General features: G+C 54.4%; 2 protein-coding genes and 1 long non-coding RNA gene across 3 annotated transcripts in view; 1 reads left to right on the top strand and 2 right to left on the bottom strand.

Moving 5' to 3' along the window:
• The window catches only part of LOC121461178, a 55,128-nt gene extending 50,536 nt beyond the window's left edge, over positions 1 to 4,592 (bottom strand). The window contains exon 1 of the long non-coding RNA XR_005976168.1: positions 4,473 to 4,592. This is a non-coding gene — a long non-coding RNA (uncharacterized LOC121461178). The remainder of the gene's footprint in view (positions 1 to 4,472) is intronic.
• Positions 4,593 to 6,193: 1,601 nt separating this feature from the next.
• Positions 6,194 to 15,242, top strand: Sox10 (SRY-box transcription factor 10). The gene is made up of 4 exons (XM_041672079.1): positions 6,194 to 6,381; positions 6,847 to 7,352; positions 11,296 to 11,564; positions 13,490 to 15,242. Exons 2-4 carry the CDS (start codon positions 6,925 to 6,927, stop codon positions 14,191 to 14,193), a joined length of 1,401 nt encoding a protein of 466 aa, XP_041528013.1. The 5' UTR covers positions 6,194 to 6,381; positions 6,847 to 6,924; the 3' UTR covers positions 14,194 to 15,242.
• A 2,870-nt stretch (positions 15,243 to 18,112) lies between these two features.
• Positions 18,113 to 27,166, bottom strand: Polr2f (RNA polymerase II, I and III subunit F). The gene is made up of 5 exons (XM_041672080.1): positions 27,053 to 27,166; positions 24,652 to 24,721; positions 22,573 to 22,703; positions 18,503 to 18,574; positions 18,113 to 18,283 (listed from the first exon to the last, which is right to left on the bottom strand). Exons 1-5 carry the CDS (start codon positions 27,070 to 27,072, stop codon positions 18,193 to 18,195), a joined length of 384 nt encoding a protein of 127 aa, XP_041528014.1. The 5' UTR covers positions 27,073 to 27,166; the 3' UTR covers positions 18,113 to 18,192.
• Between the last annotated feature and the right edge of the window lie 8 nt (positions 27,167 to 27,174).

The following is a 27,174-nucleotide window of genomic DNA, read 5'->3' as shown; positions in this document are numbered from 1 at the left end:
CCACTGCAGCACTCAAGAGGCTAAAGCAGGAGGCAGTGAGTTCAAGACCAGCCTAGGCTACATAGCAAACAAAACCTGGGCCAGCCTGGGCCACGTCAAGTGAGACCCTATTCCAAAACAACAAAGACACTAACCCCTCCCCCCAAAAAAGGATTCCTCTATAAGTTCAAAGCCAGTTTGGTCTAAATAGTGAATTCCAGGACAGCCAGAGCTACATAGTAAGATTCTGTCTTGAAAACAAACCAAAATAAATAAATTGAGGGTTTATGTTTTAAGTAAAAGGCAAGGCAATTTCTTAATTCTGGAACCTTGAACTTCCGACACATCATTAGAAACACATTACCACAGCTGTAGGGAAATGTGGTGTCTGACCATGACCCTGACCCTCGGGAGAGACCCAGGGATGTGCTGAGGTGCACAAGGGACAGGCACTGGGCTGAACACTGTCCTCCTTTATGAATCATGGCACGGGCTATTGGGGCTCTCATGATACCTTGCTACCCCTCATTTTACAAATAGGGAAACTAACTGGGCGGTGGTGGCACATGCCTTCAATCCTAGCACTCGGGAGGCAGAGGCAGGTGGATCTCTGTGAGTTCGAGGCCAGCCTGATCTACAAGAGCTAATTCCAAGACAGCCAGGACTGTTTCACAGAGAAACCCTGGCTCAAAAAAAAAAAACCAAAAATAAAAACAAACAATAAATAAATAGGGAAATTAAGGTCCAGAAAGAAAAGAAGGAAGCCAGGGCCACCTAGGCACCTGCAGCAGTTGAAACCTTTGGGCTCCAGCGGAGAGAGGTTCCAGTATATATCATCCGTGAAAGACTCAGCCATGCCAGGTTCTATGACTCCAAGCTAGTCTGATTAAACAAAGCCTGAACTCCAAAACCAGGCCTGCCACCATCACCTCCTGTCCCAGCTTCTGAGCCCCCCTGCCCTGCTCTGCCCAGAAGCAACTGAGCAGCTCGGAGCAGAAAGCAGGAAGGGCTCTCAGGGTCTGATGACAGGAATGAGTAGTCTCTGTCTCTGAGGGCTTCTAAGAAGGGGGCAGAGGCCAGGCTGCCCCAGGCAGCCCTGGGCACCAGCCCCAACTTCCTTGTTCCCGGAGAGGGTGGGGTTGGAAGAAGGAAGATTTGGGCCTCTGGAATGGCCTCCAGCTCAAATAAGAAAGAGGGCAGGGCCAGGGCCCCTGTTGTCAGGTCTTGGAACAGATATACTCCTCCTGCCTCAGAGCACAGGCCCTCCACCTCCAGGAAGCCCTCCCTGACTGTTCCAGTCCCTTTCTCTTTTCCTCCTTAGGAGCTCAACTCAAGGACCACCAGCAAAAGGCACACTGGGCTGCAGATCAACCAAGACCAACAAGCCCTGCCCTCCGAGGGCTGCAACAGAAAATTATGGTCGTCTTGACCACCAAGCTAGGTCAGGAAGAGAGAACACAGGAAGCACACACACATAGACATGTCTCCACTGGAGCACAGAGGGAAAAGAATTCTAGCAAAAATGCCCAGAAGAGGGCCTCTTAGCTGGGCTGCAAGCAAGGACTAGACCTCAGCACACAGTTGGCAGGCGATGCCCAGTGAGAGAACTCGGTGGGCAAGGTGAATAGCCCAGCCCAGCAGGAGAGAAGAAAAGATAGGCCCCTGTGACTCTGCCTGGGGTCTAGGGGCAGCAGACAGCCATGAGGACTAGACTGGAGAAACCAACCCCAGGTCTCATCACTCTCATAACTAGCTTGTTGCACATGGGCTCATCCCTCAGCCTTTCTATGCCTCAGTTTCCCTAAAGAATAAAGATACCAGACTCAGGCAGAGGTTTGATCAGAGTATGGAATCAAACATCACAAGCCCTCAGTGATGGGCAGGTTCTCCCTCCCCACTTTAGTTAGAGACTCTGGAAGCTGCTGCTACAGGGCGCAGAGTGGAGACCACACACAGGCAAGAGCTCAGCACATCCTCCCCTGGCCTGGACCTGGATTTGAGAGCCGTAGGAGAAGTTCCTGAGGAAAAGGGCTGGACATGGGTGCTTACCTAGTATGTGGGAGTCTCTCAACCCTGGGTCCCCTTCCCCATTCCCTACTCCCTGGCACTACAAAAGCAAGCAGAGCCCGAATTCCCAAAGGTGGGTCTACAGCCAGGTGCCCGTGCAATGGGAATGAAGGGAACCCCTCACCATGTCTCTCGGCATTAGCCCATTGCCTATCTTATTTTCTCTAGTGAACGCTTACTGTAATTACTAAGTAGATGTGTGTGTGTGTGTGTGTGTGTTACTTTTTCTCTCCCTTGCATACACACACTTTAAAGATATAAGCAGTAAATGTATGAAGCTGTCGACATTGTACAGGTAAAACCAAGTCCCAACATTCCTAGACTAGCCTGCCCAGGGCCACATGGGTATGAATGGTAGACCCTCCCTGGCGCCACATAACTTTCTACTACACAGCCCTGCCAAGATGGAGTGACCTAGAAGGTGTTTAAGGGTGCATACTCATCCCCAGACACCCCCTAGTGCAAGCTGAGGAGCCAAGGCACGGTTGGATGCCAGGATTACTCTTGACATCCAACCCTGACCCTCTGCCTCCCCAATGCACAGCCCTTCCCTTGCCACGCCCTCAAACTCTAGTGACTACAAGTTTGGTCACTGGCTCTCTGGCTCAGAGTCCAAGTTAAGTCCTATCCATTCTTCTTAGACACTTTGGATCTGGCAGGGGGTCCCTCCCAGTCTTGGAGTTGCAGAGGACCCTGGAAGGAAACCAGAGCCTGTCAAGGGAATTACAAAAATAAAAATAAAATATACCTGCCTCTGCTTCCCAGAAATTCATTCAAAACGAACCAGTATGGCGTAGAATCTGACACTTTTAAATCCAAACCAGCATTTGTCTTAACTGCACACAGCTGATATGGAGGTGCACACCAGTAATCCTAGCTCCTTGGAAGGCTGAGGCCAGGGAATGGAGAGTTCAAGGCCAACTGAGGCTGCATAGTGAGACTTGTGTACCTGATTCCAGGCCTGAGACCGTCCCTGGGCAGGTGCCAGGAAACAAACTGGCAGGAATGCAGAACCTCAGGCCCCTCATGACTGAGAAGCATCAAGCTAGCCCCCAAGACCCAGGACAGCCAAAACATAGACTTGGGAAGGCAGATGAGAGGGAGCAGGGATTCCAGGTGTGGTCTATACCTCTGTGATCAGAGGTGGCCCCCATCTGATCCCTTCCGTGTCCTATGAGGGAATCTGAAAGACAGATGACTGTACGGAAAAGTGAACCTGAGGAAAAGCTCAGGCTTTCCTGGAGCCATCCTAACACCTCACGGTTCCTGCTTCTGCCAAGTAGCAGGTTTCCCACTCTCTGTATATCCTCCAAGGCAGGGAAGGATGGCACTCCTCTGCGATGTGACAAATGAGAGGCCTGGGCTCAGGGTTGGGGATTATGGGTGAAGCCTGCTGCCAGGCAGGACAGCACCCCCAAAAAGGCTTAAGGGTTACTGTTTACTTAAGATGATCTGGCCTGGCAGTATCATCAGTGGACTTCGAGTCCCACTGAGAGATTCAGGTCCCTCCCAAGGACTACCTTCTGGGGAGATTGGGGACCATCTCAAAGGAACATGAGCTGCACTCAGGAAGCTTGTGATTCCACCACACGCAGGCCTTGGCCCTCTGCTGAAGAGCATACACCAGCACCACCCTCACCCATGGTGGGGAGGAGCCCTCCTCTCAGGGCAGCTTTGATAGGATGTGGGGTGTGGGGTCACGAGCATCCCTGGCATAGAATCAGGGATGGAGAGAAAATAGCCCCTCCCTTCTAGCTGCCAGCTGGGAAAAGAAGCAGGTGGTAGCCCTGGCCCTCCTGGCCACCCTGAGGTCCCTGAGGCCTGACATCGAAAAGCAGGGACCCTCCCCACTTTCCTAATTCCCTACTCTGTAGAGAAAATGGGGTCTTTGCCTTCTCCTGCTGGAGAGCACTGGGTTCCTAAGACCGAAAATGAGGCAAAAGCATCATGATTGCCAGTCTGGGGCTTACAGACGTCTTGTTCACAGGGGAATCCCTCAATCAACACATAATCCTTCCCCTGCCCTCCCCACACAGGCCTAGCCCCAGCAGCATCTCTCAGCAGGTAGCTAGGCAGGGTCCAAGCAAGTCCAGCACTCAGGAGAACCTGCGTGCAGGGACGAAGAAGAAACAAGAGGGAGCACAAACCAGGTGTGACCCTCTATAGAGCCCCTCTTCCCCCCCCCCCCCCACGCACTCCTTACTGGCAGCTGGGCCCAAGAGGGTGGTGGCAGGGAACTGGAGAGGTCAGCGGCTGTGAGACCACCACCTCCCCCACCCCCAGCTTCCTATAATCCTGGGCCCACTCCCCCCCCACAGCGCTCCTCCATGCCCCAGGGGTCTCAGGCTCAGCCACAGACAGAGAGCAGGGAGGACCTTCCCTCCAAGAGGAGGGACTGAAGGGTGGGGAGATGAACAGGGACCCACCGGGAGAGAGATGCCAGGCCGGCAGGCAGGCAGCGGGCAGGCAGCAGCGGACGTTGGAGACCGCTGCAGAGGAGCCGGGACACGACTGGCTGGATGCTTGTAGCTCAGTCCCTCTGTCCATCCAAGGCGGCTTCTCTCCGGGCGGTTCTGAGGCCGGGCGGGCGCTGTTAAAAAGCTTTTTATGTGTGTGTGCGTTAATCACATGATTGCCGTTCACCTGTATTTCGAACAAAGACAGCTCACTGTTTCAAGGCCCCGAACAAGAGTCTGGGCACAGGGAAGAGAAGGGAGGCGGGGGAGGAGGGTTGGCAGCGCCGGGGGTGGCGTCGAGGAAAACTGGGGGGAGATTGTCCAAGGCCAGTGAGCGAGAGAAAGAGAAAACCCTTATCAAACTCCTAATTCACTGGGCTCTGCAGCCCCAGACACACTGGCCCAATTGTCTGGCTGGTTGTGTGTGCGCAAGCATGTGTGAGTGTGTGTTACCAATGTCTGCCACCCCCTCGACATGCCTTTGCCCTGTGTGACTATCTCATTGTGTTCCACTATCCACCCTGGGGCCGTCCCCAGTCATGAGGCCTTGATTCTCCAGACCCCAGTTCCAGCCTGACTCCAGACAGTACCTGTTTGGTGTGGGCCTAGGACCTTGTCCAGCTAAGAGAGACAGAGAAGCCACATATTGTCACTGGTGTGACCCAGGCTCCTCTGCTTGTCCCTCCGTGGGAACCCTAGTTCTGCATAGCCACTCAACCAGGAAAGGCTGCCTTTGCTGAGAAGAGAACAGGACAATAGCCTATGGAGGTGTGACCAAGGAAAGGGATGAGGGGAAGGGACCCTGGGGCGATGGGCAGGAAGAACAAAGGATGAGAGTGAGGGGCAGAGGAAAGGGGGGTCAGAGGCAGGGCAGTTCCTTTCTCAGTGTGGGACAGTGAGGGACTTCATGACATCTAGGGCTGGGACTCTTCCATTCTTCCCTGTCCCAGGAGAGGAAGAGATCAGTGTGGGAGTGAGACCCCAAAGTCCTCCATGTCCCCTTGAAGAGGACCCTCTCCCACCCGGTCTGAGCCTCCTGTGTCTCTCTACCTTGGGCAGGTCTACCTTTCTGAAGGCTGCTATCTAGAGAGAGGGAATTATGGATTGAACCTGGGTATATGTACGTACGGGGCAAAGGTTGTTCAGCTGCGGACCTCCTTGTCAGGACCTCTGACTGTATACACTGAGAGAGAGCAGGAGAGGGTGACCCAGCGAGGCCATCTGGCAGCGGTCCCCAGCACACAGTGGGACTCAGTAGGATTTCTTAAATCAAGCAACACAGGCTGCCACCCTTTGAGATTACCAGCTTTCCTCACATCTCCCCCTAGTCCTTTGTCAATAGCCCATGACCTGCGGCAGAGGTCTAGGGTCCCAGGCAACAGGTTCTGACTGCGCCACCTGCATCTCTCCCTTCCCAGATGTAAAGTGCCCCGACTCTCACACCAGCTGCCCAAACCCAAGCTTAGGCCAGGGAGACGGGCCTAGGCAGCAGTGCCGGCAGGGCTTTGGGGGGGGGGGGGGGGGGGGGCTGGGCAGAGTAGAGGCGTCCTGGGTGCTGGGGATGAAGGCAGCGCTGGAGGCTCCACCTTCTGCCCTTCCCTCCCTCCTTTCCCCCTCCCCTCCCCCTCCTTCCTTCCCCAGCCGTCTGCAGCGGCTCAGTCGCTCAGTCAGTCTCGGGCTGTCCAGCCAGGGTGTTTGGTGGTGAGGATTCAGGCTCCGTCCAGACGAGGCTGTGGCCTGAGGCTTAGGGCCCCCCAGCCCCTCCCTCCCAGTCCATCAGTGTCAGCCCCCCCCCAGCCCCGACCTGGACCGCACACCTTGGGACACGGTTTTCCACTTCCTCAGGACGAGCCCCAGACTGGAGGAGAGGTCGGAGGAGGTGAGTGCGCACCGCTCCCCTGGGCCAGGACTGCTATCATGGATCTGGGTCCCCCCAGTTTGGGGTGGGAGAGGCTGACACCCCACAGGCAGGCTTGCGTCCCCCCACCCAGCTTCCTTAGACTGTCAGGGCAGACGAGGGGAAGGAGAGTTGAGAGAAAAGGTGGGAAATTCCAGGGGCCCGGATTAGAGTCGAATAAAGGGTCCGTTTTTCTTCCTTTCCATCAACAAACCTCCACCCAAGAGGAGGTTTAAGGAAAAAACCCACCCACACCTAGAGACGGTTGGGATCAGGGGGTGGGAAGACATAGAGGCGGGACGCATCCACTTAGGGTCTGGCATGTGCGCGGGCCCAGGCCCGAGTGGATTTAGCGCGGGCAAAGAGGGCCGCCACCTCGGGGCTACATCCGCGTCCAGCCTGGGGTGGCGCACTGCGCCTCTCCATCGCGCCCTCCTTCCTGTCCAGGTGGGCGTTGGGCTCTTCGCGAGGACCCCGGCGGTGGGCCTGGGGGAGGTGGCCGAAGCGGCGGCGGCCAGGAGCGACATGGCCGAGGAACAGGACCTATCAGAGGTGGAGCTGAGCCCTGTGGGCTCCGAGGAGCCCCGCTGCCTGTCCCCTGGCAGCGCGCCGTCGCTGGGACCCGACGGCGGCGGCGGTGGCTCGGGCCTGCGAGCCAGCCCGGGGCCCGGCGAACTGGGCAAGGTCAAGAAGGAACAGCAGGACGGCGAGGCAGACGATGACAAGTTCCCTGTGTGCATCCGCGAGGCCGTCAGCCAGGTGCTCAGCGGCTACGACTGGACGCTGGTGCCCATGCCCGTGCGTGTCAATGGCGCCAGCAAGAGCAAGCCGCACGTCAAGCGGCCCATGAACGCCTTCATGGTGTGGGCACAGGCGGCGCGCAGGAAGCTGGCCGACCAATACCCGCACCTCCACAATGCCGAGCTCAGCAAGACGCTGGGCAAGCTTTGGAGGTGAGCCCTGCCCCGCCCCAGCCCCGCAGGCCCTAGCTTCGTGGGCATTAGGGCTAGCCTGGGGCCCCAGAGTAGGATCGCCCAGGCCCCTCTCCTAGGGGAGGCCAACCATCTCTTTAGAAGACCAGATTTGGTAACCTTGCCCACCCATCTACCCAGAGTGCTCCTGGGGGACTCCTCGGGCTGCTTGCCCTGGAACTCAGAACCCCAGAGGCCTAGGCTGGGCCTCCCCATCCTGAGATGGCGGGCGGGGAGGCGCCCCCTCGTGGCTGGAATTCTGTGGGTGGTGGGCAGGGAAGATGGCGTGGTGGGACGCTCTGATGACCTCAATCCCACGTTCACACATTTGGGTGCCGCTGCCACCCCCACCCGTTTCAATGGTCGGGAGAATGTGGGAAACTCTGGGAGAGAACTGATCTTGCTGTAGCCGCTGCGACACTGAAGCAGCCAGATGGACAGCTTGTAGGGAGGAGGGGTTGCAAGGAAAACTAGAAACCCAGAGAAAGCAGAGTTCCCTGCTCCCACAGGGTCCCTGCTCCAACTGCCCTGGGAGAGCTTCCTGACCCCAGCCTCTGCACTGAGGGCTTCCTTATTCCCAGGACAGGGCACACAAAAAGAGGCCTTCCTGTCCAACCATGTCCCCGAGCCACCAAGCTACTCCCTCTTTTCCACTTTCTCCAGCTTTGGCGCCATCTTCCCTCCCTGGGCTCCACCCAATGGTTGAGCAACCTCTTCCCCAAGCTCAAGAACTGGAGCTGAGCACCCTAGCCAGGAGGAAGCCTGCTTCCTGCCAGGGTCCCTCAGAACCCTAGACTGCCTAAGCTGGTCCTCAAGCCTCTGGGGCAACATTTTCCCAGGGAGCAAATTTGACCCTTGTGCTCACCTGGCCAGTCCCAGATGTGTGGAGCACCCCTTCACGCCACAGGCACCCTGGGTCAGGTTCAAAGGGAACAAGGGCTCCAGCAGGAGCTAGATTGTGAAGTCACCTGATCCCCACTAGACTTTCCAAGAGACAGGCCCAAGAGGCAGTCTTGGCTACCTGGGTCAGTCAGCGACAGAGTCCAGTCACCAATCCTTGTCAGAGGTATTCCCCACATTCTCTCTGGTGACAGAAGTCACACTTGACTCTCTGGAGTGGTCTGGAGTGGGCAGAGAACAGGAAAATGGAGGGGGCTCCATGCTTGAGGAGACTTGGGGTCTGTTAGAAGAGCCGGCTCCTTCCACTTTGTTGGTCTGGTGTGAAGACCACAGGCCTTGAAGTAGCAGAAGAAGCAAACCGTTCCCTAAGAACAGAGCCATCCGCAAGTAGCTTCCTGACCTGCGCTTGCCATGTGCTTGCTGAAGGCCCGGCACCCCTCCCCCAGCTTCCTCAGCCCTGACCAGGCAATAGCTGGACACCCAGCCACTATGAGCCCAGAGCCCAGCTCTGCTCAGGGAAGGCAGTGGCGGCTAACTCCTTTGTCCAAGGTCCGTCTAGGCGTGTAATAGCACTGAGAGATGGACCCCCCAACTCTCCAACCACCATCTGTTGTCAGGGTTTATGGAGTCCCTCCGTTGTCCCTGTCCCAATTCCCACTTTAGAACCCTCGACTTAGTCCCCTTCAGGCAGACTCATCCCTGGCTACCACTCAGACTGTGCCCACAGCGTTCCACCTGGAGCAGGTGAGGCAGGAGAGCCCGGATGGCCGAAGACCACCCCAGGGATGGGAAGTGGCAAAACAATGTCAAGGGGAGGTGGCTGCTTAGGCCCTGGATGGGGGTCCTCAGGAACACCGGAATGTGGGCTGAGCTTGCCAGTTGCTCCAAGGGTTTGAACACACTTTTTCCAAAGTGCCTCTAAGGACATTCGGAGCATAGATGGTTGGGTCGACAGAACTGAAGAGCAGCCTAAAACACAGACTGAGGAGAGAGCTGTGCATGAGTCTGGGATCAGTGCACTTGAACACAGGTCTTGGGTGGCCGTGTGAGCACTTGGCACACTAAACTTGGCTGCCATCTGGGGAGGAACCATGACATGCTGACCTGTGGGATGTTCAGTCCTGTTTAACCTGTACAGAAAGTACAGTCCAAGCCAGGAAACTGGGACCAGGCTGCAGCCGAGCTCCTCCTATAGGGCCCTCATTGGCCTCTCCTGCCTCAAGTCGCACAGACTCTTGCCCACATGTTGGCCTGGCAGGAGGACACATAGAACAGCGGCCAGTGCCCCACTAGGAGCTGCCCCACTGGGCTGGAAATCAGCCTCCCTTCTCCTTCCACCCATTACAAACCAAGAGGCAGGTAGAAAGAAAGGGAGCAAATGAGGACCAAGCTGGCCGGGGTTGGGGGGCGGGCAGTGGAGAAGGGTAGCTCTGAATGTGAGGGTTTGTACAGGACGAAAGGGTGGCTTTGGAGATGGTGTAGGGTGGATGAGGAGTCCTGCGCAGAGTTGGCTAAGATTGGCACTAGCACCACGGCTCCCCGGGTTTCTGTTAGGGCTGACTGGGTACAGTGCGGCTTGGGGGGTGATGGTAGACTCCAGTGTCGTAATCTTCCTGCACTTCTGCTATGTGGGGCCCTCTCCCACATTCCTTGCCACTTCTTGGTGATTTCAGGTTGGCAGCCAGGCAGGAGACACGGAGAAGGATAGGAGAGACTGTCCAGTGTCACCAGCCACCCCAGGAGCATCTGTGCTGGGTCCATGCTGACAGGACCCCACCATTCTGCTCTGTGGTTCTTTCTAAGGCCTAACTTGGGGTCTCCACCTATCCAGAGAGTGTACTAACTCTAATGGAGTCTGGCTCAGCTAGAGGGTCCCTTGGGGAATGCTGGCAGGGTGCAGGGCAGACCAGGAGGCTAAGCTGCAAAGGAATGCTGCTGCTGGCTAGAAAGTGCCTGGCATAACCATCCCGGAGAGGGGGCTTGGTCTTCTGTTGCCTAGGAGAAGAGGGCACCAATTGGGTGTGCTGGAGGGAGAGAAACCCTTAAAGTGGACCAGTGGTCCCTGTGTCTGGAGTCTATGGATCTGTTCTTTCCCCCTATTTAAGGTGCCCCACCCTGTCTTCCTTACCCTGGGGCAGGCAAGTCCTGGTACCCTCCACCCTTCAACTTTAACCTGAAGCTGGAATTGAATGGGTGGGGGCACTGCCATGAGGGCTTCTCCATGTCATGAGGGCTGGCCTCAGTCTGTCCCAGAGTCTGGGAAGAGACTCAAGATTCCTCTACCTTCTGTCACTCCCAGGTCCAGACACAAGATCTCTCTCTGGAGACAGTGCCCCCGTATTGAAGGGACTCACACCTAGAACACTCAGCCCCACCACATAGAAATTTCACCAAATCATTTTTCTGGACTTGAGGATCTACCCTTGGGCTGTCCCGTGCAGCTCCTCCCCAGGAACCGTCAGAGTAGCCCCTGTTTCCTCTAGGTTCCCTCTCCCCAGGCCCAGGCACTTCGTGTATTTATATATATTTCTGGTGACCCCACACCCGGGTGAAGTAGGTGTTATCATCCTCGTTTTGTAGGTGAAGAAACCCGGACTCAGAGAAGTAACTTGTGCAAAGTCTGGCACACAGCTAGTAAGTAGCAGAGACTGGGTTCCTCTACAGCCGTGTGCTTCTGTCTGCACGCCTCCAGGTGTGTGCCAGGGAGCTCGCCCGTCAGTGGGGCTTCAGTAACAGGACCGACTTCCCTCTGCTTGCACTGACACCTGCCCCTTGTAACTCCTTTTTGACCACATGCTCAGAGGCTGGTGGCTCCTGCTGTCCTCTAGCCACTGAGAGGTAGGGGACAGAGATGACAACCACCTCAGGCTGGGGTTCCTTGGTCTGACATTTTCTGGGAGCTAACCACAGGGCAGAGTCCTACATTGGGCCTGCCCTCTGGGTTCCCCATCCCAGGAATGAAGTTCAGAGGGAAGATTGCCCGGGTGCCCCAGCACTCACTAGCTCTGGTGTCCTCCACCTCCAGGCTGCTGAACGAGAGTGACAAGCGCCCCTTCATTGAGGAGGCTGAAAGGCTCCGCATGCAACACAAGAAGGACCATCCCGACTACAAGTACCAACCTCGGCGGCGGAAGAATGGGAAGGCAACCCAGGGGGAGGCAGAATGCCCAGGCGGGGAGGCTGAGCAAGGAGGGGCTGCTGCCATCCAGGCCCACTACAAGAGTGCCCACCTGGACCATCGGCACCCGGAAGAAGGTTCCCCCATTTCAGACGGGAACCCAGAGCACCCTTCAGGTGAGTGCTGGGTTGGGAGCTACCAGTGTGCTGTTGGCAGAGCTACAGTGGGGCTGGGAGAAGCCAGGCAATGGAGAGTTCCCTAGCCTGAGCTGAGATCTGGGAAGGGCTGGCCAGGGGTGCAGCTCCTCCAGCTGGAGAACAGAACCCGGAGGCAGCTCAGTGGGGATTCTGGTGCTTTTGAGAAACGATTGATCAAAAGCCAAAAACCAAACAACAAACAAACAAAAAAGACGGGTGGTGGTACCTCTAATCGAGGCAGAGGCAGGTGGGTCTCTGAGTTCGAGGCCAGCCTAGTCTACAGAGTGAGTTCCAAGGCTATGCAGAGAAACCCTGTCTGGAAAAACCAGAGATAAGAGGCAGGCAGGGTGAGTGATCAAACATGGGTGGAGAGGAAACCACTGCGTCTTCCGGCTCCTGCCCTGGGGCGATGCTGAGCACATGCCACGGAGGGGCCTACGTGGCCCATTCCTACTTACTTCTCCCTAAGGATGCGAGCTGACACTGAGCGTACCAGGCTGCCTTGCATGTGTGGATCCCTTCCACCAGCCAGTCAGCCTGAAATGCCATGGTGAGGTGAGCAACTCCTCACCAGCGTCCTGCAGATGAGGAGACAGGAAAAAGAGCCTGCTCCTCAGCTGAGGTCTGAGCCCAGGTGGTGGGACTCTGCGGGCAATGTTTCGCTTGCGTTCCTCATGAGCAGAGCGCCAGTGTGATGCACAGGAAGTGCTCAGAGTAGAGAGCTGCTCTGGCTTCAGCAGACAAGCCAAGTTCTCATTGTGTCAGGTACCAGGAGCCACCAGGAGAAGCCCATGGTCCCTGGCTTAGGAGCCTATAGTCTAGAGGAAGAGTAGGGATGGAATCGAGTGAATGACGTACAGGAAGAAACTAGCATAGGAAGAGCCTCTTTGAGACTCAGGTGGCAGCATCTATCTGTCCAGGAATCATACGACTCCAGGATGTAATCACAGTAGGCTCCCCGAGATGCAGTAGCTAGGCTCCCCGGTCTCATCTCCCCAAGATGATGCGGTACCTAGGCTCCCTGGTCTCATCTCCGCTTTACTGACAAACTGCTTAAAGGAAGATTGAGGGTTTTCCCGGGGTCACACAGTGAATGGCAGAGCCAGAATTCAAGCCTTGGTAGGTCTCCTGAAGTCTGCAGCCCTTGGCTAATGAAGGACTTGGCACTGCCTCCAGTGTGATGGCTGAGGTACGATCTGCCCCGGCAGCTGCTGACCTTACAACGCTGTGCCATGGATTTGCTTCTCTGTGCTGAGATGCTTGGTCCAGTCACCTTCCTTCCATGTGATCTCATCATCGGAGCCCCTTTGAGACTCCCCCAAATCCCTGAGACAGCAGATGGCTTCCTTCTCTCACCCCCTCAGTCCTTTGCATGCGCCTTCACACAGGGCCCACTGCTCTAGAACCCTGTGGGGGCTCTTATCTCTCCGTGGCTGCAAGCTTTTGGAGACAGGGCCCGATTTTATTTCCATTTCTTCCTAGGATCTGGCACACCTGGCCTGGCACTTGCAGGTGCCCTGAGCATTTGCTGAGATGTGTGGACAAGAAAGTTAACAGACAAAGCCAAGGGGGCCAGCAGGGCAGGGAGTAGCCAGGCTTGGGGTTGTATTGCAGAGGCCACAGTGCTGCTGAGGTAGTAAGAGGTAACAGTCCAAAGTAGACAGGAAAAGTGACCAGCAGATGTCAAGGGTGCTCTGAAGAGCAGGCAGGGCCCAGGACGATAGCCCAGCATGACCCAGTAGGCTCAGCCGTTAGGCAGCATGTCTGGTCTTAGTGGTCAGCATCCTGTTGCCTGGAGATGAGCCACGAGGCCTTCTAGGGTCCATTTGCCTCTAACCTGCTCATTCTCACCTCTCTCTCTCTCTCTCTCTCTCTCTCTCTCTCTCTCTCTCTCTCTCATCCAGGCCAGAGCCATGGGCCTCCCACCCCTCCAACCACCCCAAAGACAGAGCTGCAGTCCGGCAAGGCAGACCCCAAAAGGGATGGGCGCTCCCTGGGGGAGGGCGGGAAGCCCCACATCGACTTCGGCAACGTGGACATCGGAGAGATCAGTCACGAGGTAATGTCCAACATGGAGACCTTTGATGTGACTGAGCTGGACCAATACCTGCCACCCAATGGGCACCCAGGCCATGTGGGTAGCTACTCAGCAGCTGGCTACGGGCTGGGCAGTGCCCTGGCTGTGGCCAGTGGACACTCTGCCTGGATCTCCAAGCCACCAGGTGTGGCTCTGCCCACGGTCTCACCCCCTGGTGTGGATGCCAAAGCCCAGGTGAAGACAGAGACCACAGGCCCCCAGGGACCCCCACACTACACTGACCAGCCGTCGACTTCCCAGATCGCCTATACCTCCCTCAGTCTGCCCCACTACGGCTCCGCCTTCCCCTCCATCTCACGCCCCCAGTTCGACTATTCTGACCATCAGCCCTCAGGACCCTATTACGGCCATGCGGGTCAGGCCTCTGGCCTCTACTCAGCCTTTTCCTACATGGGGCCTTCTCAACGGCCCCTCTATACGGCCATCTCTGATCCCAGCCCCTCAGGGCCCCAGTCCCACAGTCCCACACACTGGGAGCAGCCGGTATATACAACTCTGTCCCGACCTTAGAGGGGGCCCTGCCACCACCAGTCCCCACCTTCCCCCAGCCTGTGTGCCCCGCTCCTCATCAGCCTCAGGCCTGGCAGGGGCAGTAGGGGAGGCTGAGAGGCCGACAGCAGCTGGGAGGTTTCTGCCAGCTCCTGCCCTGATGCCCTCCACCTACCCCAGCTCGGGAGGCCCAGCCCTGAGTGAGCTGGCAGGGGAGGACTTGATGGCTGCCCCAGACTGAGGATGAGGGACCACCTGCCCCTAGAAATGACCCTCTACCCCAGGACCCGAGATGTCCTGCTCACTCCTTCAGGGAGGTCAGAAGCATTAGGGTGGGAGGCCTCACTCCCATTTCCTCCTTAGAAAGCAAGGGGCTCAGAGGCCCAAGCACTGCTGTGTCACAGTGCCTGAGAGACAGGCTGCCAGGGACCTGCCTCAAAGTCTAGAGCTGGCTGTCCTGTCCTGAGGACTCATTGGGGACAGCTCTGAACAGCTTTGTGGGGCGTAGGCTGGGATACTCCCTGGAAGCTCCTGTCTTTTCAATGCCCCCCACACCTGGACACAGGAAGGAACTGGCAGAGGTCCCCAGATTCAATTCTGTGTCAATAACCTTGTCTATCTGAGGAGAGCCCCACGTTCTTCCCTACCACCTCCCACACCTCAAAGCCCACCCCAAGTGAGGAGGCAGGGGCTCCCGGAAAGCCAGAGGCCACTCAGCCAGTCTTCCTCTTGCCTCCTGAGTGTCAGCCTCAAGTCCCCAGGCTCAGAGTTAGCGCTGTACAGGCCCTAGTCCCAGAGCCCAGCACCCAGGCTGCTGGCAGCAGGCTGGACACTAAACCCCTGCGTGTACATTCTACCCTCGCCCTGTGCCCTTCGCTCCAGAGATACCTTAATAAAGAACGTAGCTCTGTCTCCCCAGTCCACATGTAACACATCGCTGCCCCTTATTTATCTGCATAGTCGCCATGCTCCCACCCCTCCTCTAGCTACCCCAGTCCCCATTAACTTGCATTAAGCACTCCGAGTAATAAAATTAAAACTTCCGGTCGCCTGCTTGGTGGCCTGACCTGGCCTGTCTCTTGGTCTCTTACCCCCATACCTGTGCTTCTTCAAAGGTTTTCTGGGAGCGGCCAGCAGAGTGCAAAGGTGAGCGATTCCTAGGGTCTTTCTCCCCTGACCTGGGGATGGTGGGTCCATAGAATGTGTGGATGGACCTTCTGTGGCCACACTTCTCCACCCATCGCCTCCCCCAGTGCACAGACACACACACACACATGAGAGAGAGCCCACGCTAGCTATCACAGCAGCACGTTTGTTTAAGCCAAGCAGCTCCATCCACTTGTGCCCCCCCCCCAAGAGTTTGTCCTCAGTAGTGGCCGTGACCTATGTCACTGCCAAGCTCACCTCACCAAGGTCAAGGGGAATCTCTACCAAGTTGCTCTGACAAGAAGTGCCAACGGCCACACATCTGATAGCAGCAAAGCTCCTAGTGTGCCCCCAGTTGCTGGCTTTGCCAGGACATATGTAAAGATGCACGTACATCCATTAGGCCTCCGAGGGAGTGGCTCCCGTTGCCTGATGCTTTGGGAAGCTGGTGCCCTCCCGACAGCACGTGCCCTGAACCACTCTCCAAGGTCTACTGTTCCACATCATACCCCCATCTCCATCAGTCCCTGAGCGGGTGGGTACCGGGAACACGACCCACCATTCCATCTAGACACTGTAACCAGTAAGCTCTTTTGGTCACCTCCCCCAAACCACTGGCTCCTTTGAAGCCTGGCATACGAAACCCTCGCTCTTTTTAACAATATCGAATGCAGCATCAGACCACCCAAACTACATGGAAGCTGTATTTTTTTATTGGGCTTTATTAGATCTTTACCTGTTGGACGACGTGACCCGTTGCTCCACCTTTATTAAATCTTGGGGCCTAGCTTCCCCTGAGCTAAGTCCGGGCATATGCATCTACATACTTGATTATCTTCACTGAAGGCACTAGGCTGGGATACAAGGGGTAGGCTGGGGGCCTGCATATGCCTGAGTGCCCCTCCTCATCAGCACTCTTCCACATAGACTACCTTCTTCACCCATCACAGGTGACAGGAGACTGCCGATTCCCTGGGGAAAACAAGGTCTAGTGATTGGGGCATTCCCTACATCTACCAGACCAGGAACCATAGACAAACTTCCTCTCCTGGCTGCAGGTTTTCATCTTATGATACCAGCACTGTCAGACATGAAACCAACTCCAACCAAGTTTTCCTGCTGATGCTCACTTGCCCCTCTACTGAAAAGCAGAACATTTGTCCACTTCCGTTCTACATACTGCACCTGCTCTGATGGGGAACCGTAGACAAGCTGGCAAGATGGAGGGGCCCATGGGGGGGGCTGTTAGCTCATGAGGTTGGTCATCCAGTTACCACTGGTGCAGGCGGCAGGGAAATGGCCAAGTGGAAGCCAGCATTAGTGGGCTGTCCACATCCCTTGGAAGAGTTTGGATGCGCTCGGGCACAGCACAGGCTCCAAAGCCAGGTGTTTCTTTAAATGGCTGAGGAGATGACCTTAAACCTAAGGAGACAGATTTGACAATGCAGGCAAGTGACAGACCCGGCCAGTTGAATGAGGTGCTTCCCAAGAGCAGAATTAAAAGGGGGAGATGAAAAGCACCCTCTTCTCTGTCTCCTTACACCCTATCCCCTAAGGGTTAACGCCCCCTCCTACCCAAGCTCCAGCCTCCTTACACCCTATCCCCTAAGGGTTAACGCCCCCTCCTACCCAAGCTCCAGCTCCCTTTAATCACATCTGATACTGAGCGGCCCAGCAGGGAACAAAGGGACCATTTAGAGAAATGGGCCGAGAGAGTGACCCCGCACTCTGGGGTGGCTGCCTGGATGCCGGCACAAAGGCGGCATTTCAGGGCTGAAATTTCAGCACCCAGCTTGATTAAAGGATTCCAGAGGCTTGGAGGAGGGTGGTAGGGTGCGAAGTCTGTGACTCCCAGAATTAACCACCATCCAAAGCAGCAAGCACCCTCCTACTCCTGTGGCCACACATCCTTCCCACCCTGACCAGGGTGCCCGGTCCCATGTGGCGTGCCATGACTCCTTGGAGTTGCAGTGGACCAGAGGTCTTCCTTTTAATTATGCCAGAGTCCATGCCTTCTTTTCTAAAACAAATTCTTAGACAAGTCTCACATAGCCCAGGCTGACCTTGAACTCACTCTGCGAGCCTCCTGCCTCCACCGTCCTGATCCCTAGCTCCTCACACACCTCTGCCACAGGATGTGAAGTGGGGGGAAGTGGAACGCACAGAAGAGGGACCCTTGCGAGTGAGCCCAGGCTGAACCCAAGAGCAAGCACATCATCCTAGCTCAAGTCTGAGAAGCAGAGGCACAAGGCGGCAGAGCAAAGAGATGGCTATGGAGGGCACTATGTGAACTGGCCCGGGACAGAGCTGGACAGGTGCTTGGTCCTTGTTCCAGTTGCTGACTTGCCCAACAGGGCTCTGCCTGGGGACAGTGGGGGAATCACTGCACCCCCACACTTCCTGCTAGGGCACCACTCCTGAAAGGGGATCTGAGTCCTTGATAAGAGCTCCAGGCAGGTCCCTAGGAACAATGGCTGGCTTGATGAGACCTGCTCTGTGATACTCCTGAGAAGGGAGAAGCCCCTGCAGCCAGTCCCCACTGGAAAGGAAATTGGGGGTTTCCATGGCAACCAGCTCCCTGGGCACAAAGACTCATCTGTCTGCTGAGAAGGCAGCTGAGGTGTCTCCCCTGCAGCAGCTTTCACTCTGGTGCATGGGGAGATAGAGGGAGGGATGGGAGGACCCACGGGGCCAAGTCCCTAGTGCTTCAGAAAGAGCTAACAGTCACAAGGCCACCTCGATGTGGGCCCGCTCTCTGCAGCAGGTGGCAGCACTGCAGACAGCAGGCGCAGAGGGGTAGGAAGGGCAAAGTTTATTATTTACATGTATAAAATGGGCATAGAAATGGTGCCCGGCACAGTCCAACAACGCTGCTCAGTCGGTGATGATGAGCTCGTCCACACCCCAGTCTTCATAGCTCCCATCTGGCAGGTAACGGCGAATGATGATTGGGATCTTCCGGGCCCTGTGGTGGGAAAGTCACAGGACATGAGGGCGGGTGCCTTGGCTCTTCAGCAGGGAACAGGCAGGAGAAGCACATGTCACAGAAACCCCCTCCCTCATCTCGGGGGCTTGACTATGAACGAGTCAGAGATCTACAGGATCAAACACCAGCTTCCACAGATGGAGAGGCCGAGAGTTGCTGCTGCGCTCTGGAGGAAGGACCCCTGTCTGAGGGACTTACTTGAGTTCCTTCATGGCGATGAGCAATGGGTCTGTCTCCCCCTCCAGCTCCACCATCACAGGGGCACACATCCTGCAGGGACAGACACGGGTTGGAGAGACAAGAAACAAGGCTCAGAGAAGGTGACTATGGTGTCCTGCTCCTCATCCAGCAAGGTCACCTAGGCAGGCAGCTGTGGTGGCAGAAGTATACAGGGAGCTACCACTAAGCAGAGAGAAGACCAGCAGACTGGATTAAATTGTGCCTCCAAAGACAAGCCACTAGATTTCTGTCCACATCCCAATGGTCTCATTTATTTATTTATTTTTAAATAATTATTTATTTATTATGTATACAGTATTCTGTCTGTGTGTATGTCTGCAGGCCAGAAGAGGGCACCAGACCTCATTATAGATGGTTGTGAGCCACCATGTGGTTGCTGGAAATTGAACTCAGGACCTTTGGAAGAACAGGCAATGCTCTTAACCTCTGAGCCATCTCTCCAGCTCCCAATGGTCTCATTTAAAAATGAAGATAATCCCTGCCTCACTGGGAAAACCGAAGACTAGAAGACTCCACGCCACTCACTGTTCTCTACCTTGACATTCTCTGTTCATTTGAGGGGAGTCCCACTTTGACTTTTTTCTGGTGAGGAAACTGAGGTACAGAAAGGCGAGTAACCTACTCAAGGTTCAAACACACACAGGCAGAGAGGCAGAGTCTAGATGTGTTCCTAACCACTGTGCTATGACGTGCCCTATGAAACACACTAAAGTCATCTAACTGTAATGCTCCATCAGAAGAAGCCCTTCATTCTTACCACATCAGTCAAACCCACAGCCCTTCACAGCAACAACCCCAGAAGGGTCACATTCTCCCAGCCTGGTCCCCATCCACACACCCAAAGCAAACTTTTATGCCTCCCCGCTCCCATGTTCTTGAGTGTCCCCTATGTTCTTAAGTTAGCATGATGATAGTATCAGACAGAGGAGGGACCTTTGTCCTGAGGGTGGGACCACTGTGAAGGCTTTATAAGAGGAAGAGAAACCCAAGCCAGCTTGCTTGGTCTCACCATGTAACCCTCTACCATGCTATGACACAGCTTGAAGTCTCACCAGGTGCAGGTGTCATGTTCTTAGACCTTCCAACCCCCAGAACTGTGAGCCAAACGTACGGAGCGAGGAACCTTCCCCAAGGATTCTGTCACAGCCACAGAAAAGAAGCTGAGGCGCCTGTCCATTCTGCACCATCTCTCATCAGCCTGAGGGCTCAGGTGTCCTCACTCCAGAAATGACAGTCTTCACTGCCTGTGAGTTTACATGTGCCAAAAGACACCAGATTACTGTCCACAGCAGACCATGAGCTGCTGGTGGCCCAGGACCACACATGGCCACTGTGAGGGCCCAGTCCCCAGCTAATGCTTGGGCCAAGCAGAGGCCCCAACACTAAACAAGGGGATGGCACCTCCAGTTCTGTGCCCTAAGAACAACTCCCCTGATCACCCTAGACAGGCTTATACCTATAAATCCAGGGCTACTAAGAAGCACACCAAAGCCAGGGCCCACGTCTTCTCTAGACTATCAGGACATACTTTTTTATTTATTTGTTTGTTTTTTCAAGACATGGTTTCTCTGTGTAGCCCTGGCTATCCAGGAACTCACTCTGTAGACCAGGCTGGCCTCAAACTCATAGAGATCTGCCTCCCTCTGCCACCTAAGTGTTGGGATCAAAGGTGTGCACACCACCATCACCGCCCAGCTTGGAACTAGAGGGATAGATGGTGTGAGCCATCATGTGGATGGTGGGAACCAAACCTGTGTCCTCTGCAAGAGCAGCAAGTGCTCTTAATTGCTAGGCCATCTCTCCAGTCCTGAGACTTTCTCAGTAAGGGTTCTGAGGATTGTACCTTTAGAGCTGCCAGGTGACTCTAGGGCCAACCAGTTTGAGAGCAACACTGACTAGTTCATTACTAAATATTCTCATCTCTGCTACTCTCAAAAGCCTGAAATTTTTCCAAGAGCAGAAACCAAATGTCCTTCCTGAATAACAAAATGTCTCCAAAACTTGGGGTGTAGTTTGGCAATAGAACGTAAGGCCCCGGGTTTAGTTCCTAACACCAAGAAAACAAAAGAAACGCCCACTGCATACAAAGCCTTACAGACATGCACAGCTGTATTGACCTGTCTGTAACACCCATTGCATATAAAGCCTTACAGACATGCACGGCTGCCCTGACCTGTCTGTAATGCCCATTGCATATAAAGCCTTATAGACATGCATGGCTGTATTGACCCGTCTGTAACACCCGCTGCATACAAAGCCTTACAGACATGCACGGCTGTATTGACCTGTCTGTAACACCCACTGCATACAAAGCCTTACAGACATGCACGGCTGCCCTGACTGTCTGGGCCTGGTCTCCCCATACATAACAGGAGCACCTGAAGGGCATCTGTTTGTCAGTGTCCCTATCTATGGACATCAAGTGCAAGAGTGGGCTTCAAGTGACTGATTTGTGCTGCAGCCACTACACATCACCCACCCAGTTAGCAAGATGTGAGCGAATCAGCCACCAGGTGGTGCTAGTGGGCCGGACTGAACCCCATCAAAAGCTATCCAAGCAGGCATTTCATTCAGCACCTAAGCAAAGGTTACCCATCCAGTGCGGATATACAGGATCCAGCCTGGCTGTCCCTCACAACAGGCAGAGTACCACCAGAGGGCATGGACCCCTCAGGGGAAGGTGCACTAAAGCCCCAAAGAAAAATATGACAGTCGGGTTGTCTTGGAGCCACAGAGATGCTCCTGACTCCTGAGATGTGTCCACTATTGGGGGAGGGGGTTGCTTTGTTTTCATTTGTTTGGGTAGGTTTTGTTGTGGAGGTGGTGGTTTGGAGCTTTTTGTTATTGTTTTTGAGATGGCATCTAACTGTGTAACCTGGCTGTCCTGGAACACACTCCGTAAACCAGACTGGCCTTGAAGTCACAAAGATCCACAGGCTCAGTCTCCTGAGTGCTGAGATTAAAGACATGTGCTATCTCACAGGGCCAATTTTTTAATTAACTAATTAATTTAAATGGCCACATGGAGACACTGAGTGCCATAACGGACAGTATGGGCCAATAGGACCGTAGCCCCTGAAGGTGGCTCTAACTTTACTCAAAGGAGCCAAGAGTGCAACCGTGCTAGAGAAAAGAAACGTCCATTCCTGAGGAATGGCCGAAGACCACCTCGTCCTCACACAAAACCCTTTATCAAGGCAACACCGCAGTTATCTTTCCCCAGGGCTGTGTGAACCTGTGAGGGGATGCAGAGAGCTCTATGCCTCCAGCATGCAGGCCTCCACATATCCGGTGGTAGAATGCTCCGTTGGCTGTGTTTTCTCTAAACTCCCAGGTCTGTCCTGCAGCATCCGCCATTCTCCCATACCACCACGTCAGAAGTCCAGCAGTTTCTCTCAGGCTCAGGTCTCCCACTACAGTTCCACTAACTCTGCCTCTTCCAGGTTACAGCAATCACTGATTGCCTGAGTCTGCCTACCTACAGTCTAGACCCCAGAAGCCACTGCTGCTCTTGGGCTTTCCCACGTGAAGGGCCCTCCCTACCTCACTGGGCTGGCCAGTCTCCCTCATAACAGGAAGGGGTACAAGCCTGAAGGGCTACCATGGCCTTCCCTGAATTCATCCTTATCTCACTTCAGCAAACTGACAGGAATTATCTGAACTCAGGGCCTCACACGTGCTAGACAGACACTCTGCCACTGAGCTATGTTCCCAAATCCCCTATCACTTCTAGCTTGAGATGGGGTCTTGCTAGTTGCCCAGAGTAATGTTGAACCCATAGTCCAGGTGGGCCTTGAACCCATTCTCCCACTGTTTCTGTCTCCTGAGTGTCTTCAATTACAGGTCTGTGCCACCAGGCCTGACTAGAGTTCTTCCTGACACTTTCTTCCTGTGTGGTTACTTTTCATGGCCTATTTTTTACATTACACCACAGGATCCCTAAGCCCAGCACAATGCCTGGCACACAGGGGCTGGGCAGGATCAACAGCCTGGGGCTCACAGTGAGGACAGCAAGGGACAACACTTACGCGATCTGGAGTGCCCGGGTGCCCAGCACACGGGCTCGCTCATACTTGGTCATGTACGGAGTGGTGATGCGTTTCTGGTTGGCCTGCGGTCGCTCACCAGAGGGGAGAATCTCAACATTCTCCTGACCTTCCTGGATAGAAGAAAACAGAGGGGACATCTCAGGGTGAGTTTTGGGTCAGAGAGGAAGATGATGACAATGACACTCACGACCACCATTAACGCTTTCTGTACATCTAAGCACATTTACTAATGCCCCATTCCTTACTACTCTGTGAGGAATAGGTGGGAATCATGGTCCCTATTCCAAGGGCTTCAAGAGCCATCCAACCTGACCAAATTCTCCAAGCCAGCAGTAAAGAAGACTGTGGTCAGGACTCCAGAGCCAGCTGCGCCACCGAAAAGAAGGCTGGTCCTGTAAGTGATGAGCACACCCTAAATGGGAAGTTGCACAAACACCAGATCTTTCACGGGTGGCAACTGAGTCAATGGGTCGAGTGGCAAGGACAGTCATGGTAAGAAGAAAGAGTCACCACCCATACTGAGTAACAACTTGCCACATATCTGTCCAGGCTAGCCCTGGGTTCCACCCTCCGCTCCACACACACACACGTACACACACGCACACGCACACGCACACGCACACACACACACACACACACACGCACCAGGGTTCCACCCTCCGCTCCACACACACACACACACACCGGGGTTCCACCCTCCGCTCCACACACACACGCACACACAAGCACACACACACATCTGGGTTCCATCCTCCGCTACACACACACATACACCTGGGTTCCATCACACACACACACACACACACACACACAAATAATAATCCGCCAGAACAGCCACAGATGCTAAGGTACTAAGCAAAGGGTTTCTGATAGCAGAGTCTTGACCTAGAGGAGAAAACAGAGGCACAGAGCACTAGCTGCTGCCAGGATTGTGCACAGCCTGTGACGAGAGTTTACAAGATTCTGAAACCAAGAATTCGAGCTTAGGGTATGGCTCAGACAGTAAAGAGCTTGCTGCCCAAACTGGAGGACCTAAATTTGGATCCTTAGTCTCCATGTAAGACTCTGGGTATATAACAGTGTGTGTATTTAACCACAGAACCAGGAGGTAAGAAGAGAAAGACAGTCTAGCTGACGCAGTGAGTCCCAAGCTCAGGGAGACCCCGTCTTGAAAGAGAAGGTGAACACCGTAAGAGGATGACAGCTGACAGCAGCCTCTGCCCCTCCACCGCACTACACAGGTGAGTGCACCGCACACAGACACGCAAGTGCACATGCACGAAAAAACTATTTTTTTTAAAAGATAAAAATTGTGGGGGCTGGAGAGATGGCTCAGCAGTTACGAGCACTAGCTGCTCTTTCAGAGGACCTGGGTTCAATTCCCAGCACCCACATGGCAGCTCACAACCATCTGTAGCTCTAGTTCCAGGGTAATCTGACACCAATGCACAGAAAATAAAGTTAAATAAATTAAAAATAATAATGATAATAATAAAATAAAAACTGTTTGCCGAGTGCTTGCTACAGGCCCCAAGGTATTCGAAGTGTTTGGGGTAGAGCAAGCAGCAAATGAAAGGGAGCAAAGCTGCTTCCACCTGGGCCCACGCCTTTAATCCAGCATGCAGGTGGCACAGGCAGGCTGGTTGCTGTGAGCTAGAGGCCAGCCTGGTTTAAACAGCTGAGTTCTAGGGCTATCTACCAAGAACAAGTCTAAAAAAACCCATACATAATAAGATACAACAATCCCACAACCAAGCTAAGGTCTAGCTCATGCAAAGGCTAAGAGTGTATCTGTGAACTGGGTAGTGGTGGAGCACGCCTTTAATCCCAGTACTCAGGAAGCAGAGACAGGCGGATCTCTGTGAGTTCGAGGCCAGCCTGGTCTACAGAGCGCATTCTAGAACTGGCTCCACAGTTACTGAGAAACCCTGCCTGTATCTGTGGGAGACACGTCCCTGGAAAAGGGAACAGCAAAACCGTTCGGTAACCATCACCCACCCCGCTGTCTAGCGCCCGGGCTGCAGTGCAAGAAGTTGAGGGCTGAGGGGGGCTACTGACCTCCTCGGCATTTTCCAAGTCATCTAGTCCTTCGTCCTCCTCCACATCGTCAAAGTCATCGCCATCAAAGCTAAGCCAGAAGGAACAGCTGGTTAGAGCGTCACCTGCCAGAATCAGAGGCACAGCTCGGTGTATCGGGTGTGACGTAGGAGGGACAGCAAATCTCAATGAAGGAATCTTCGCTGTATGCCTTCAATCTTGTCCCGTCTGCCCCCCAATTTTGCTAGGACTTGTTCACCACTGTTTCCCTCTCTATGAACTACTGTGGTCAGCCTGTAACATGTACTTTTCTGGTCTGAGGACTTTTTTTTTTCTTCGGTTTTTCAAGACAGGGCCTGTCCTGGAATTAGCTCTTGTAGGCCAGGCTGGCCCCAAACTCACAGAGCTCTGCCTGCCTCTGCCTCCCTATGTGTTTGTGTATGTGAATGTGAGTGTACGCACGAGTGTGCAGATGCCTGTGGAAGCCAGAAATGGGGTGTCAATTCCCCTAAAGCTGGTATTGCTCAACACGGTACCGGGAGCAGAGCTTTCACTCCCTGGACAAGCAGCAGTGCTGGCAATCACTAAGCCATCCTCCAGTCACCAGCGCAGGACGAGCCCCATCGGAAGGGGGAAGCTATACATCTGTAAGTGTGATGCTACACTCCCATACTCCTAGCATTTGGAATGGAGGAGGAGATGCAGGAGTTTAAGCCCAGCCTGGGCTATACAGGGAGATGCTGTCTCAAGAACAAAAAATTTACTTCAGGGCTGGAGGTGTTGCTCAAAAGTAGTGTATACACAGCATGCACGAAAACCCCGGGCATTAATTCCCAGCAGAGAACATTACCACTATCACCCTACCCCTGAGGTGACTGTGAAGAGAAGATAACCTAACCCAGGTAAGACTTTCACCACATCCCAAGCTCTGCTCGCTGATTACCTTTTTTGTTTTGTTTTCAAGGCAGAATTTCTCTGTGTAGCCCTGGCTGTCCTGGAACTCCCTCTGTAGACCAGACTGGCCTCAAACTCAGAGACCCGCCTACCTCTGCCTCCCGGGTGCTGGGTTTAAAAGCAGCGCCAGTCAGCTTCACTAATGATCTTTTCCTTGCTAACTCCTTCCCACTCTCACTCATCTTCGTCCAACAGCTGGCACATCTGGCTCCTCCCTCCTGCTTCACACTCAGGGGGAGCGCCTCCTCAGCCTTTCCTGGGTTCCCCCTTTTCCCCACTCACTAGCCACCTCCTCTCTAGGGGTCCGCACAACCCTGGTCGACACGCACGTCTCTGCTTTCACTGTATTTTTCCTGCGTTTTGTCTGCTTGCTTCTGAGACAACATCACTCTGTACACTATGTAACTCAGGCTGGCCTGGAACTCGCTACGCAGCACAGACTGACATCTGTTCACAGCAATCCTCCTGCCTTAGCCCCCCCAGTGCTAGGATTACAGGGGTAAGCCCACCATATCCAGCTTCTATTTCTGAGTTTTGACAGCTACATCTATTTTAGGACTCCCATAGTTTATCTTCTCTTTTGACCTAACACATGCAGCCATCAGGAAATCCTCTTGGCTCTATTTTTAAACTGTATCAGCAGCCAGGCATGGTGGCAAACCCCTATAATCCCAGTGCTCAGGAGGCAAAGGCAGACGGATCTCCATAAATTTGAGGACAGTCTGATCTACACAGTGACTTCCAGGACAGCTAGGGCCATGTAGACAGACTCTCTCAAAAAAAAAAAAAAAAAAAAAAAGTAAAATATATCCAAGAGCTGGACATGGTGACATAGACCTATAAATCCCAGTGTTTTGGAAGAAGAGGCAGGTGGATTTTTTTAGGGTTTGAGGCTAGCCTGGCCTACACAGTGAGTTCCTGGACAGCCAAGGCTACATAGCTGAGACTCTCTCTCTCTCTCTCTCTCTCTCTCTCTCTCTCTCTCTCTCTCTCATGTGTATATGTGAATACCATCTCTCTCTCATATGTGTCTGTGTGTAAGTGTGAATACCAGGGGCCAGGCATAGTAGTTCACGCTTTAATCTCATCATTTGGAAGACGGATTACTAAAGTGGAACCACCCGGTATACAGTGAGATTTGGTCTCCAGATAAATAAAATAAATATATACCCAGAGTTCAGCCCACTTCTGGCCACCTATGCTACAAGCCCGCGCCTGCTCCCAGCCTCCCGGGACATCTCTGGATTGCTTCTTCCTATTTCTACAACTACACGAACTACACCACCGGCATTCCCTTCCAGAAAGGGGGTGCCCAGAGGGCTTAACTCCGCACACTGTCCCGGGAGCATTTCTCCGCGAAGTAGGAAGTTCTCAAGACTTCACCCCCACAGACCCCGTAGCTGGGCTAGCCTGTGCTCCAAGCGCCCAGCTCGCACCACGAAGTCCTCCCCTCCGAGCCCGCGCTCACTTGTCTTCGTTGTCTGACATGATGCCTTCACCGCACTGACGGCTCGGGACCGCACAAGAGTGAACCGCGCGCTTCGGTCGTCCCCGGCACTACCCGCGGTCTGCGCCTGCGCCGTGACCCAA

The sequence above is a fragment of the Microtus oregoni genome, unplaced genomic scaffold (assembly GCF_018167655.1).
Source record: "Microtus oregoni isolate MIOR12 unplaced genomic scaffold, Mior012 000022F_ref0000154, whole genome shotgun sequence".
Taxonomy (NCBI): domain Eukaryota; kingdom Metazoa; phylum Chordata; class Mammalia; order Rodentia; family Cricetidae; genus Microtus; species Microtus oregoni.
The sequence above is the reverse complement of the archived record's forward strand: the minus strand, read 5'-3'. Positions and strand labels throughout refer to the sequence as shown.

Excerpts from the sequence above, each read along its gene's own strand:
- Polr2f (XM_041672080.1), bottom strand. The coding sequence starts at position 27,072 with ATGTCAGACAACGAAGACAA. Across the intron at positions 24,722-27,052 it reads ATGTCAGACAACGAAGACAA|CTTTGATGGCGATGACTTTG; the intron begins GTGAGCGCGGGC and ends CTTCTGGCTTAG. Across the intron at positions 18,575-22,572 it reads ACCCGGGCACTCCAGATCGC|GATGTGTGCCCCTGTGATGG; the intron begins GTAAGTGTTGTC and ends CTGTCCCTGCAG.
- Sox10 (XM_041672079.1), top strand. The coding sequence starts at position 6,925 with ATGGCCGAGGAACAGGACCTATCAGAGGTGGAGCTGAGCCCTGTGGGC. Across the intron at positions 7,353-11,295 it reads ACGCTGGGCAAGCTTTGGAG|GCTGCTGAACGAGAGTGACA; the intron begins GTGAGCCCTGCC and ends CTCCACCTCCAG. Across the intron at positions 11,565-13,489 it reads GAACCCAGAGCACCCTTCAG|GCCAGAGCCATGGGCCTCCC; the intron begins GTGAGTGCTGGG and ends TCTCTCATCCAG.